Source organism: Aptenodytes patagonicus, chromosome 10 (assembly GCF_965638725.1).
Source record: "Aptenodytes patagonicus chromosome 10, bAptPat1.pri.cur, whole genome shotgun sequence".
Lineage (NCBI taxonomy): Eukaryota > Metazoa > Chordata > Aves > Sphenisciformes > Spheniscidae > Aptenodytes > Aptenodytes patagonicus.
The window spans coordinates 21872473-21886598 of NC_134958.1; the positions used below are offsets into that span (position 1 = coordinate 21872473).

The 14126-nt window shown below is 59.1% G+C and overlaps 1 protein-coding gene across 4 annotated transcripts in view; it reads right to left on the reverse strand.

Annotated features, from left to right (window-relative positions):
- LINGO1 (leucine rich repeat and Ig domain containing 1) overlaps window positions 1–14126 on the reverse strand; it is a 151099-nt gene that overhangs the window by 18701 nt on the left and 118272 nt on the right. The window contains exon 1 of one of the 4 annotated variants that reach the window (XM_076348484.1): window positions 415–472. The exons of the other annotated variants lie outside the window; for them this stretch is intronic. Coding sequence (XP_076204599.1) covers window positions 415–420 — 6 coding nt within the window. The 5' untranslated portion in view covers window positions 421–472. Of the gene's footprint in view, window positions 1–414; window positions 473–14126 lie in introns of those variants that run through there. 4 annotated transcript variants of the gene reach the window in all.

The window sequence follows — 14126 nt, forward strand, 5'->3', positions numbered from 1 at the left end:
GCAGGATCAGCACCAGAGGGGCTGGAGGACAGCAGGGCCCGGGGCACACGTTCCCCCGCGCCCCGCGGCGAGCAGCCCCGGCAGCCCCCCGGCCCCGCTGTTCCTTCCCTCCCCGCCCGGCGGTGCCCGCACCGCTCCCCGCGACCCGGACCCGCACCCCGGGGCGCGGCTCAAACCCGGCACCGGCGGGCACCCGCGGCACGCACACACGCGAAGACACACACGCACCCCCCCCCGCGCCCTCCCCGCCGCACGCACGAAGTTCCCAGCCCGGCGCCTCCGAGCACCGGCGCGGCTCCGGCCCGAGGGCAGCGGCCGCGGGTCCGGCCCGGGGGGACGGAGCCCCCCAGCTCCCCCGCGCCGCCGGTACCGCCAGCCCCGGTCCCCCCGCTCCGGCATCCCCGTCTCGCTTACCTGCATCTCATTCTCGCCGGCGATCTCCTTCGGTCAGAAATGGCATCTCCCCCGGCCCCCACCCCCTCCGCCAAAACCTCCACCTGCAGTAACGCAGCTCCCCCTCTCCGCAGCGACAGCACGAGAGGCGGCGGCGCTCCCGGGTCCGAGCCGCCCCCCTCAGCCCCGAGCCCCGGGCCGGGCACGGGGCCGCTCCGGGGCCGCCCTAGGGACGCGCGGCGACCGGCTGCCTCCCCTCCGCACCCGCCGGGCGGCGGCCGGCGGCGGCGCTGCGGGGCGGCGGTGGCGGCATCGCCCCACCGGGGGGGCTGGCACGGCCCGGGCTCCGCACGCCCGCTGCCGCCGGCCGGGTCTGCCGCGGCGGGGCCGGGCTGGAAGCCGCCGCCGCGCCGGCCCCCGCCTCCCCTCCGGGAGGAGCCGCCGGCGGGCGCGGGGCGGTGCGCGGAGCGGCGCGGGGACGGGAGCGGCGGCGGCGGCGGCAGCAGCCACGGCCAGTCCCCTCCTCCCGCCGCCTCCCCCGCTCCAGCGCGGCGAGGGGAGGCGAGAGCCGGGGGGCGGGGGGTGCGGGCCCCCCCCCGGGGCCGGGGCTGCGGGGGGGGGGAGCAGCCCCCAGTCCCCCGCGGGCAGCGGGGCGGGGGGGGGGAGCGGGGCTTTTGGGGGCAGAGCCGCTGTCTCCCTCGCGGGGGCGAGGGTGCCGTGGCACCGGCAGACCGAGCGGCTGCCCCCGCGATCCGGCGGCAAACCGGGGCCGGGGCTGGGGACAGTCGGTGGCTGGTCGTTGCCCCCGGCAGCCCTCGCACGAGGGGGGCCACCGGCAGCCCCCGCTCCTCCGCCGCTAGTGCAGCCTCGTTGCTCGCAGAGGACGGACTAGAGGAGCGCTGCCGGTTGCCCTTGGTTCAGTGCTCAACCCTGCTTCAGCCTGCTGAGGGAAGATGCCAGGCTACCCTGGAGATTTCGGAGTGGTCCGTCCTACAGCAGCTACCTCTGCAAAGCGTTTTGCTCCTCTTTTTTCACTGCCCCCCCCCCAAGCACATGAGAGGAAAAGGGCTGCAAGGGGTGGGGGGGACGCCTCTGAGGACTGATCCGGGACCTGGTGATCCCAAAGGCCTCCTCGGAGGCTCGGCGCACCATGAGCTGGTGACATCTCATTCGGGACTACGTGCACGACTTCCCAAGCGCTGCCCACTGCTTCACCCCCTTCCATAATGGACACTGATTTATCGAGCAGCATTAGCAGATTTTCCCAGCACTGGCTCTTCCAGCAGAGGCTGATTTCTCCGGCAGTAATGGACACAAACTTTGCTTCTAATGTGCACTTTCCCCTCCTGCTTCCTCTCGGCAGGGCTCTCCTGGGGTGCTTCCCGCTCTGTCCTGCTTCTACCCAGTTGTCCCTGCAGCATGGCCGGCTGCAGGCCAAGGCGGACACAAGGCAGCTGCACCAGGGCCCTCCGCGTTGGCACGGGCTGGGGCCAGAGGCTTTGCGGGAGTCCCTTCTCTGGGTCCCATGAGCCTTCCCTTGGATGGCTCTTTCAACCGGTGGGAGCTTTTGAGGAAGATGATGGCTTGGCCTTCCTCCACCAGCCGTTTAATCAAGCCCAGGGGTGGAGATTCCCATGCAGAACATCCCTCTGGGCAGGCCTCCCTTCCTCCCTCCTGCGAAAGCGGAGCTGCGTGCTCGCCCCAGGCCTCTCCCGTGCGATGGCGTCCCCCCAGCCCGCGGGGAGGCCGGAGGGCGGCGTGCCAGAGCTGGGCCAAACGCCCATGCCTGCCTGCCATGAAGCATGAGAGCCCAGTGGCTGTCCTGAGCTCACGTCCCTGCAGCGGGCTACGAGCAAACCCAGTGTGGCGCGAGCCCTCCTCCGCACTTAGACAGAGGCTGCTGCCTCCCTGGAGCCCGCAGCAGAGCTCGTTATCCTCCTGCTCGGCACAGACGAGCTTCTGAGCGGAGCAGGAATAAACAAAGGGTAGGCACCGTGAGCTCGCCAGCTGAGGGCTGAATCACTCCAGCTCCCTGCTCCCGCTTGGCGCTCCTGCCCACTCCTAGGCTGCCGCCTCTCCTCCTGCGGGCGCAGATCCTGGCTCGGCTGGGAGGGTGGGTGCCTGTCAGGCGTGCAGCCCTGTGTGGGCTTGGGCAAAGGATCCTCGTGGCAAGACACACGGAGGGGTGCGAGTGTGTGTGTGCGTGCACGCATGCTCTGCTCCTGACATCAAGGAAATTCAGCCTGGCCCCTCTCAGTGGTCCTCAGACCTTTACTCAGCGCAGATCGATGCCTCTTATTATTATGGCTATTTCAGTGATGCCATCGATGTTAATAGCACTTCACAAACACAGACAAAGCTGGCAATCTGAATGTGGCCAGAAAAAACAAACAGAGGACAAAAGACAGGCTAAGAGCTCTGAAAGCTGTATTTAATGCTTCCCCCTCCCATGGTTAAAGCCCCACTAAAGTGCAGGGCACCATGTATTCAATAATAACACTCCAGAATAATTCCTGGCGTTGTCTGGTGTGAGAGGGGGAAATTTCACCTCAGCCTTTCACAAATATGCCATGCAAGCGGCGCTGGTGGCTGTGTGAGAGCAATGCTATACGCTGCCTGGAAGCAGGGGGCCTTCCAAGACCGTCTTTCCCACCTCGGCTCCATCAGCCATCCCCACCCCGGCGACACGGTGAGCGGCAGAGGACGGGGGACTTGGCGTGAAGCAGCAGAGACGAGTTTTTGGGCTAAGATGGCATCCGTGCACACCTCTCCTATAGAAAAGTCCTGTGCAAAACCTGCCTTTTCTGTAACCTGTCCGTGTGATTTCTGACTTGGGTGGGCAGAGAGAGCCAGTGCAGCAGGAGAGGTGAGGGCAGCACGGGTGTGCCAGGCGCGGCGGCAGAGCAGAGCCCTGGTTTGCTCTGCCAGCTACAGTGGTGCGTTTTGGCCAGCAGCGAGGCGAGGCAATGGGGAGGATGGAGAGTGCAGTGAAAAGAAAGCATCACTTAATAACCACTCTCCTAGCTGGGTGCAGGAGCATGAAGGCCCTTATCCATGGCACCAGAGTTTATGAGGAGCTGTTACGCCTAATCTCCCCAAGATCTGCTACACCCCTCAAGGAGCAGCGCTGCCATTTGGGCTTTTTCCTTCCTCCAGAAACTCTCACCCCACCTCATGCGTGGCACTTCCTTACCCCAACAGCCCCAAGGACGCCTTGGGCAAAGGCAGGTCCCAGCAGCAATAAACCCTCTTGATCTCTGCAGAAGGAACTGCACTGGCCCCTGCACAGAAGCCCCAAAGGCTCCCACATTTCTGCATTTATTGACCCGTTATCGTAAGCTCTGTGCTGGCAGATCCTTTGTGCCCTTCTTGCCCCAAAATGTTGCCGTCGTGCAGCCCTGCTGCAGCAGTGAGCTCCTGGGACTGGAGTGAACGGTCGGGACAGCTGCCCAGGAGCAAGGCCAAGGCGCTTTCCCCCAGGGACCAGTGAGCAGCACAGCTCACCCCCCACAGCACCAGAGGCCCAGATCTACCTGGGACTGTCAGGTTGTCCCCAGCTCTTCATGGGCCACCACTGGCCAGCATCTCGCCACCACAGACAAACAGCTACCACGAGGGCTTAGACCATCCCTCACACAGACGGTAACACAGCCCACCCTTAACACATGCTTGACATGGAGGTCCCGCTTCAAGAGGAGCAGCGATGCAGCTCAGAGGGGGTAAGTTTGTAACGTTACCTGGGAGAAGGGCATCAATGGGACATTAGGAAAAAGAACAGAATAACTGGGCGCTACCGTTCCTGGCAAGGGGCTGCTTTTGCAGAGGGACATTGAGAGTTAAGGTAAGGGTGAGCGTACTGTTAAGGTCCCTGAGGTGTTGTAGCACGGGTGACAGAGCGCTGGGGACAGCCAGAAGTACGCACCCAAACCTCACTGGAAGTACTGCCCTCTCCTGTCCCCACTAACAGCCTGTATCTATTTGCAGCTGCCAGCTTTGCAGTAGACATGCTTTTTTTCCCTCTCCCATCACCTTTACTGGCCTCCCCCACGCTGTGGAGACCAACTCCAGCTGTCGTGGGAGGCCACAAAGACCCACTCAGCTGAGTCAACCTCCTTCTTGCAGCATGGAGTGACTCAAAATGAGGGGCATCCCAGCCCTCCGGGTGTAACTATCCCATCCTGACCTCTGTGTAGCCCCAGGCTGCAGAGGACACCGCGGAGAGCAGCTCCACTCGCAAGCCCTCATCGAACATTTTCCTCTTTAAAACCTGCAGGGAGCAGCAAGAACATTTGGGTGTCCATCTGTGGGGGCTCATCCCTCAGACAGATGCTCCAGCTCTTTGCCACTGCCATCCTCAGATGATAACGGGCTGTGGCAGATGGTTACCTTCTGTCGGCAGGAGCCAGGAGTTTATCCCTGCTCTGAAATCCCTCCCAGAGAGGTGGCACCTGCACACCACACAAGGGACCGAGCCTCCCGCCCGGGCAGTGGGGAGCGGGCCGGCCCCTCAATGGGGCTAGCTGGGACATGCTCTGATGTTGCCCAGCAGCATCTCTCTTGGTTTCGGTGCATGTGTCCAGGAATCCCACAAAAGGTTCAGAAAGGGCTGAGCTGGCAGGAGGGAGATGGATTTTAATTACTCCTATTATTATTATAGTTCCTTTTCTTTCAGATTTTCACACTTTTGTGGTAACAAGCTGAGCTGAGAAAATACATGCAAATGCCAGGCTGAGATAAGATGTACCACACCTTGAAGTACTGCCAGCACCAGCTCTGGGAATGCCAGATCGGCTGTCTGCCCCTCCAGCCTCCTCCCTTTGTCAGCAAGGACAGAGGGAGGGTCTGCGCCTGCTCTGCCCCGGTGCTCCCGGGGAGGAGGGTGCCTTGCATTTCCCCTGGGCTCGGCTGGCAACTGGCTTCTCCATCCTGCCCAGTACTAACCAGTCCCTGGAGAAGGCAGCCGTAACCTCCTGGCTGCTCGGGACAGGGATGGAACGGTGACCCAGATGTCTCGTGTTTGCCTCGCACAACACATGTGCACAGACCACCTCTGCCCACCTCGGGGCCGCAGCTCTGTGGGCAGCAGGACCTGCTCCCGAGGACAGCTGAGAGGACCCAGCCCCTGTGGATGCAGTCAGGGGAGAAACGTGCTCTCAGATCGTGTGTGCTTTCTTCCTCGGAGGTGGTGACATTTCAGGGTGTGGGGGGGGGGGAGTGGGACGAAGGGGCAATGCAGGATATTCCTGCTCCCCCGTCCCCACGGCCATCTGGATGTGTACTGATGCCTCCTCACAGCAGGCTGAGTCAGTCCAGTGGCTTCTCATTATCAGCTGGAGGGAGTCCAAATTCTGCATTGTACGGCTGCTCCCGAGTGAAACTGAGGATCGTTATCAAGTATTACCATAATGGTTTCTCTCTGTACTGTCTTGTACTGCTCCTTGCCCTGGTCAGCTGATTGATTTGGAGCAGAAGGAGGCAATGTACCAAAAATCCTTCGATCACCAGCCGCCCACTTGGGACAGCTGCGGCAGGAGCCATGCAACGTCACCGTTGACGCGGGCTCGGGCTGTGCAGTCCTTTGAGGGCAATCCCACCGCTGTCTCCATGCACAGCCTCACTCACTGGGAGGCTGCAGCCCCTCCGGCAGCAGACATGCGGCCGAGCCCATCTCCAGGCATCTCTGCTCAGCTGAAGCGAGGTGGGAGGTAGGAGATGCCATGCTCATGCCTTGCCCATCTCAAATCATGACACAACCTCCGTGATGCTCCAGAGAACAGGTAGAAAGAGGGAAAAAAGCCTTCCTGTAGCCCCCCTCAAGCGGGCGCTGCTGAAGGGGAGATGAGCTGCTGGTGCCAGCGCTGCTGCACAGGGGCTGCCCCAGCTCAGCTCACCCAGGTCTCTGCCAGGGCACTGCCACCACCCTGTCCTGTTCGAGCTCAGGGTGGGGAAATTAGGCCTTGCTATGAAATGCTCTGCTGTGGAGAGAGGCCACATGTCCTAATGTCAGCCTGACTCAAGTGCCTGATAGCTTGACTGCTCTGTCAAGCAGCCCAAACATGCCACGTGAAGGGCTGCAGGAAAAGGCTCCATTAAATTCTTAAGCTCATTGACACATATACAGAAGGTATTAATAATATCAAGCATCTCAGTGTCTATTGTAGCCTACATCCAGGAGATGAAAGATAATTTCTGGGACAAGGAAGTTATGACAGTGACAGCTTTTTAACAGCTTGGCGTAAGAATAGGAGCCGCACAGTGGGACAAAGAGCAATGATTAAAGATCTTTTCACAAAGGAGAGAGGGCCTGGAGACCATGGTGAGTGCGGAGGACATGAGAGTTGTGTCAAATGCCCATGCAGAAAAAGAAAAGGCTATATTGGACAAGGAGGATGGGAAGGTGGTGTGGGAGACGTCCCACTGGGGCTGACTCACAAATGCTTGGCAACTAACGGAAAGGGGTCAGGGTGCCTGGAGGGGATGAAACAGGCTCCTCACCTTAATGTTTAAAAGAGGTTTGGCCCCTGCCTGGTGTGCCAAGCAGAGAGATGGGCATGCCTCAGCTGGGGCTGCAGCCAGCCTGGCAAGCGGCGCAGGGAAAGGCGGTGCTGGGGAGCAGGGAAGGGAGCCAAGCTGCACTGGAGGCTGGGCAGAGATGGGGGAGCAAACACGTTGGCTGGGGAAGAGGAGTATGGCACAGGGCAGGGCGAGGAGGGAGCTCTGCTCCCTGAAGGCCAGAGCTGGAGAAGCGGAGGTGGTGGACCCAGCACCCGGACACCCTCAGAAGTGTACTATTACTAATATCCTTAGTGTTTCTTTGCACACATACGTGCTCCCCTAATGTACGCTACACATGTAAACAGCCGCCCAGTGACATTTGCACGCCCAATTACACCTGCGTATCATTGATTTACATGCACAGCTGGAGAGCAATTAAAACACTGGAGACCGCCTTGCACTTTCCCACGGCTACCTCCGTGAACCCAAGCTGAGGAGGAAAAGCACCTCACACCGGGGCCAAAGCCTGGCCTGGTTCCCTACGGCTCGCGCCTTTTGATTTCCCTCCCCTGCAGCGGTGTGCGGGGAGAGCCCCGGCCTCGGCGCGTGCCGAGCAGGGTGTGCTCATGCCGGTGCCCTCTCCTGCAACGCATTCATCTGCAGCGACCCTAAACCCAGCTGTAATGTTTGCTGTTTGCTCAGCTCCTGTCATAAGTGACTGGCGCCTTTCCAAAAAGGATTAAAAGCAGGGAGTGAGAAACATAAAAGCTCGTGTAATTATGTGCAAAAAGCCCCTTAATAATTTATAGAGGGAGAGGGTAAATATCTTCGTGTGTTATTCAAGTGTAGCTCATTGTCCCGTTTGGCTAATACCCAGAGTGCATGCATCACAGGCTTTATCCGGGAGGCTGTTTTGCCTTTAATACCTTTCATAAATTATTGAATTTATAAAGAGGAAAGTAGGTGTCATGTGGCTCCTATAAACAGCTCGTTAGTTAAAACTAACGAAGGTGGGGAGCAACAGTTTCCTCTTGCCTTGTCTTATCTCCCCTCTCGCTGTCTCTGCTGTCATCTGCGATGCAGTGCAGACCCTGAGCTGGGGCAGAGCAGTGGCATTTGCCTAAAAACCCAAAGTCCCAGGGAAAATCAGAAGCACTGCCTGTGGCACCCCTAACCTCTGGCTTTCTGAGACCTGCTTGTGCCCTCAGTGGAGTCTGGGGAGGGGGTGAGGATGGAGGGGTGGAGAAGATCCCCGGCTTCATCCCCAGCTCCATCCCCAGCTTGCCCGCTGTAGTGTCACCATCTTCATGTCACCTGCGGTCCTCTGCTTGGACGCAGCAATAGGGCGTTAGCTCCTGGGGGTACCCGAGCATGTTCTGGGCGCTCTGCTCCCAGAGAGAGGGCAAACATGAAAGGCAGACCCCGAGGGCAGGACAGGGCAGGAGGCAGAGAGCTCCGTGGCAGGAGGGAGGAGAGCTGAGCACAGATGTGTCCTTGCCTGGGGGTCCTCTCACCACAATAGCCACGTCTGTCCCATTTCCAGCGGACCAGGGCCAGGGCACGAAGCCTGAGGGCTGCTCCTGAGCGCAGGGGATTGGGTTTCAGGCTGGCTGGGGGAAGCACAGCATCTCCCTGATTTTTTGCTGAGCGAGGCAGGGTGTTAGAAGGCCGCCTCTAAAAACAGCAGACGTGTGACTGAGTCAGGCAGCACGTGTCTGCGCGAGGGAGTCAGCCAGAGCACCCGCGCACAGGAAAACCAGCGCGCAAGCACGCCCACGCAGCCTTCGCCGGCCAGCCGGGCCCCCCCATGCAGGATGTGCCCCCCACCCCTGCGTTGCGGGACGGGGCATAGCGAACGCACGCCGCCAAGGCAGAGCAAGCCTGCACTCGGAGAGCAGCTGGTTCGGAGGCTCTGTTTTCACACCCATGAGAGAGTCACTGAAGAGATGAACCCCCACACGCACCCTTTCCAAATATAATACATATGCATTAAAAAACAGATACGGAAAGGGGAGCCATCAAAAGTATTTTAAACAGAGTTTAGAGCAGCTAGTGCCAAATCAGGGTGAATATGCTGCAATGCAAAGGACCCACACAGAAAACGTTGCTGCAGTGAAGCCGGCGGCGCCAGCATCCCGACGGCCACGGCACGGCACAGAGATGGTGACGCATGGAGCAACCTGAGCCGCTTCGGTCCGTGACTGCCAGCAGCGAGGCGCATTTGAGCCACATGATGAATGGTGGACCCTGAAGAAGACCTGTCAGGGCCTCGCAGGCATGGGAAGAGGGAACTGAAACTATTGATAATCAATTAACTCCTTCAATTACAGAAGCCTAATGAGGTAGCGCAAAGTCAGCTCTAATGAACATCAGTTTAATAGAGGCGGTTCCTCAAGGCGCTGTTTTTTGACTCAATCTTTAAAAGGTAGGAAATACTGCAAAAGTATCAAGCAATTAGTGTCACTTAATGAACACCTGCCCCCTGCTCTCTGCAGAGCTGACGGTTCGTGGAGAGCAGGTGGCTGTTATGGCATGGGGCGTCCCTGACCCCCGGGAGAGGTCCTGCCCTGTGCCCGGTTGGTCCTCAGCGCGGTGGCCCACCAGCACCGGGACGGCCTGGGAGGCAGCTCTGCCGTTGCGGCTTTGCTGGCAGCACAGAGCTCGTTTATCTCGGCAGAGCACACCGTTTCTGGGGATGCTGCCGGATGCATTAGTTGCCGTAAGATGAAGCGAATGTCACCGGGCCCAGCTCTCCCCTAGAGGCAGCTATTTTTTCCTTTTTTTTGGTGATGACAGCGTTAGTGACAAAACAAATGTCACTGCCCGCTGGCCCCGATGCCTCCCTGGAAACCTGCCGGGTCCTGTGGAGTGCAGGGAGAGGAAGAGGGCAATGGTGGAGGGGGGATGCCGCTCTTCCCAGCAAAGCACTGTCCCTAACGCCGCTGCACGGGCCCCTTCCGTGCCTATCACAGGGGCAAGCGGTGGCACAGGGGAGCTGTGCCAGGAGCCCTGCTCAGACAGTGCGGGGTACCCCTGGGCCACAGCTGCAAGCAGGGCCCAGGGAAGCGTAGCAGAGGACAGCGTGGCTGTCCCTGCTCAGCGGGACGCTGCAGATCCGGAGCTGGGGTGGGGATCTCCCACAAAGCCGGGATCCCGGTGGTGCCATCCCCTTGGAAGGCACAGTGCTGCACTGACCGTGTTGGGGAGGGATTTACATACTAAGGAGCCTCCAGCGGAGTAAAGACAACCTAACATCTATTTTGGGTCTCAAAGCCAAAGGCTGTATTTCAAATCCGCTAATCAGGTAAGAATACAGCAAACTCGTGCAGAGAGGAGCCGGGGAAGGAGGGGGAGCCTTGGGCTCCTGGCAGCGCTCCCGGCTCCACAGCCATGTCCCCAGGGGGGCTGGAGGGGGCTCGTGGCCATGGCCCCCGGTGCCCTATCAGCACCCATCAGAATTGGGATTCCAGGAGAAGGGACCCCCCGCTCTTGTGGGGGATGAGCCCCGAACTCCTGCTGCATGGGGTCTGCATGGAGGGGCCCTTCCAGCATCTAACCCCCCCACATGCAGGGGCTGCCGGGGACCTGCCTTTCCCCAGGGCCATCCAGAGCTGAACCAGAGCACAGATGCCACGAAGAAAGCAGAGAGAGGGAGGGGAGACGCCCCCCACATCTTGTTATGATCATTAAGACAAACCCCCTGACATCTGCAATACCTAGCCATTTTTAAAAAGCAACGTCTCCACCTGAAAGAGCACTTTAAACACAGAGTCATTTCCTATGAAATTGCACGGTCCCACAAAGCTCCCATGCAGCCCGAGCTGCTGGCGGGGCATTGGCAGCTCGGCCCCGCTCCCCGCAGATGGAGCAGACGGAGACGCACAGGATTGCTCCCCGAGCCCAGGTGTGCGGCGCAGGGGCTGCCTCTGCCTCCGGCTGCCCTGGCAGATGGAGGTGGATGTATGCTGCCTGTGCTGCCTGCTGGGACCACGCACTGGCTTGGCCACAGCCTCCCTGCCCTGCTGATGGGCTTGGGAGCAGGCTGAGAGCAGGGCAGACGGCTGGAAGAGTCCAGATGCCAGGAGAGGCACAGGCCAGGTAATACACCCACGTGTACATGTGTGTCTCTGTAAAAGCTCTTGGGTCTGAGTGCTGTTCCCAGGGGTGTAATGCGTGGGGTACCCCTGGGGCAGATGGCCCCTTGGCCCAGCTTGGGAAGAACAAGGGGAGGAGATGAGGAGCCCAGAAGCCATTCCTGCCCTCCCTGCCATCCCTGCACAGAGCTGGGCCAGAGCTTGCTTGGGAAGAGGGACCCAGGAGTCTCCCAGGATCACTGGTGCTGGCCAGGATAAGCCAGCAGGGAAGTGCAAGGCGGTGGATTGGAGGAAGAAGGAAAGACATGGGTACGGTGCGTACCATATGTATAGGTACGGAAGAGAACAGCCCCAAATGCCTGGTACTAGACCCATACAAAAATCTGAATCTGGGAATCTCCCGTTCCCCTGAGCAACTTATCTGAGAGCAGTGTAACCAGCAACTGCCCCCCCAGCTCTTACAAGTCCAACAGCACTGACTGCAGATGCCAACCTTGGGGGGTATCGGACCCTGTGCTCAAATGGATCTGCAAAGATCTCCAGGGGATGGTCCCCTGGCCTGGCTGCTGGCCGGCCACTGGGTGGGCAGGGGTGCGCTTGTCCCATCCAATCCTCCCAGTGCCCGTTTTCCCTGCAGCGTGGAGGGGACACGGGGCGCTGGTCCTGGCTGGCGTTCCCTGGACCATCTTGTCACAGTCCATAAGGGCCAGAAAAGGTGCTGAGAGTGGGTCTCAGGAGTGCGAAACACCCGGGGAGGTGGGGTGCAGGCTGTTGTACGGAGGATACTCGAAGAGCCGGTTTCATTAACAGCTATGCAGCTCCAGGCGCTGGAGATTATTCTCATCTCTTTTCTTGTTTGGCCGACTTACTCAAAGACTATTAGGGGATTGACTAAAATTCTTATGATGCTGGAGCAGCATCTTCACAGGGGGTTTAGGGAGGTGGAAGGGGTAGCTTTCATGTTACCCTGGAGCAGGTCTGCAGCTGGGCGGGCTTGCCAGGGGAACAACAAGAGGTGCAGAGTCCTGGCAACAGCTGCTCTCTTCTCCAAAACTGGCAGTGTTGTAGAGAAACAGTGCTGTCTGGAGGGCAGCAACATCAGAGGCTGGCAAGCCACGCGGTCCCTCCTGCCTTCTTCCCTCTCACATGTTACGCTTTGCAGCTTCTGGGCTCCATTTCACGGGGAGGGCTTGGGGACGCAGGGGACGGAACCCAGGGATGTGGGAAGTCTCTTCGCACCTTCTGTTCCTACCTCCTCCCTCCCGCAGGCAACTCCCACTGGGGGTGTCGCTCTGATAAGCTCTGCTTCCTTGTCCCAGAAGGTCCCATGGCCATGCCCTGGTCTCCCCGCAGCCCTCACAGCCCTCAGATAAGCAACCTCACAGCATCCCTTATTTTCGTGGGCTGTGCTGGCGCGTGTGGCAGAGTCTTCCCCCTTCCCGCCCCCCTCCCCATCAACTGGCAAAGCCCCAGCGGTTTCCCCCAGAGAGCATGTGGTGAGACACAGCATGAAACAACTGCAGATAATTAAAGGATTGAATGGAGTATCGGAGAAGAGCAGGGAGCTTGCAACATCCATAAATAGCTCGCCTTGCCGAGCTGCTTAACTCCTTCCTTGTTCTTGCCAAAGTGCAGACCCCAAAGGGATGGTGCCTGCGCATGAATAGGGGTGGAAAGTTCAGGAGCATATTTTTAAACCATTCAAGCTGTACCCAGGCTGAGTTATACATTGTTGTCTGTGTGTGTCACTTGAAACGTCTTATGAATGCAAGAAAAAAAAGCACCATTTTGCCTCTCTAAACTCCCACCCCTCTGCTCCTACCCAAATAACATCAGGCTAGATCTGACAGGCAAAAGGAAAGCACCACGACGTAAGGCTGGTTAAAAGCAGCGTGAAATGCTCTTCTCCTCTGGAAGGAAGAGCCCCGGTTTGCGGGGCCAGAGGGCAGCGGGGCCAGCAGCAGGCGCAGGGGCGAGCAGGCACACGTCTGCACAAGGACAGCGGTGTGTCAGGGGAGAGCCTGCTAGAAAAATACTGGGGTCCCCAAGGAGCCCCCAGGAAGGGCAGTACGGCTATGTGCCTAATGGGGACGGTGTCCTTCATCTCGCGCGGCAGCAGATCTTCCCCAGACCATGGGAACACTGGATATAGAGTTAGTGGCCCAGGACAGCAGGGGAGTGGGGTCAACTAGTCTTGACTATTGCCCCAAAAGCACAAGGGGCATCAACCCATTTCTCACCCCTGTTACCCCACTCTGGGTCAGAATAGGATGGTATCACCTCAGTGCCACGGTGCTGCCCGTCCTGAGTCTCTGGGGCTTCTCGGGGGGCTGACACTTGGTGACGGTGACAGTCCACCAGTCCCCAGGGCTGGCAGCCAGCCTTGAGCTGTGGCCGGAGACAGAGATACCAAAAAGCCTGACAAACGGCTGGAGCCATGGCGAGATGCAGCGGGAAGAGGGAAAACAAACCAGAAACTCACTGGGAAATCATTCCTCTCCTAAATGGTGCTGATGTAATTAAGCAGCACGGGCTTTATGAATGATACCATCTCTGCCTCGAAACACATCATTACCTCTCTCTGTTAGAGCAGTATTTTTAAATATATATTTCCTCTTTAAATGCCTGAGGAGAAGGCTCCGTGGCTGGGACGCTGGGATATGTTGCTAATCACCTCTTATTTCACCCAGTGGCAGGGAAGTGTTTTGTGCCGAGCTCTGGCTCTCTTGCACACACACCTCTGCTCTGAGTCACCACTGCATACTTCTCCCCTTCCTCTCCTCTCCTCTCTGCCATCCTCCCTACCGCCACCGATACCGGAGGGGATGACGGAACCAAACCTGCATCCTCCAGCCCCAGCGGGTTTGAGCCTCCCCGTGCCCAACCTGCCTGGGACGCCAGTGCTGGGGGTCACCCCAAACCCTGCTGCCCAAGCTGTGTGAGCCCCTCACCATACTGTTTTCCTTGTCTTACAGAACCCGGGGCTCAGGGAGATGAGATATTTCACCGACTGCCGACCCGAGCTGGTTTCCCCCCTCTGGCACCCTCCCCATCCCAGCAGGGTCTGGGTGATGCTCTCACTTTGGTACAATTTGGGCGTTTCTGTTCCCAGATGATGCACCCAGCCCATGCCAGGTCTGCCAT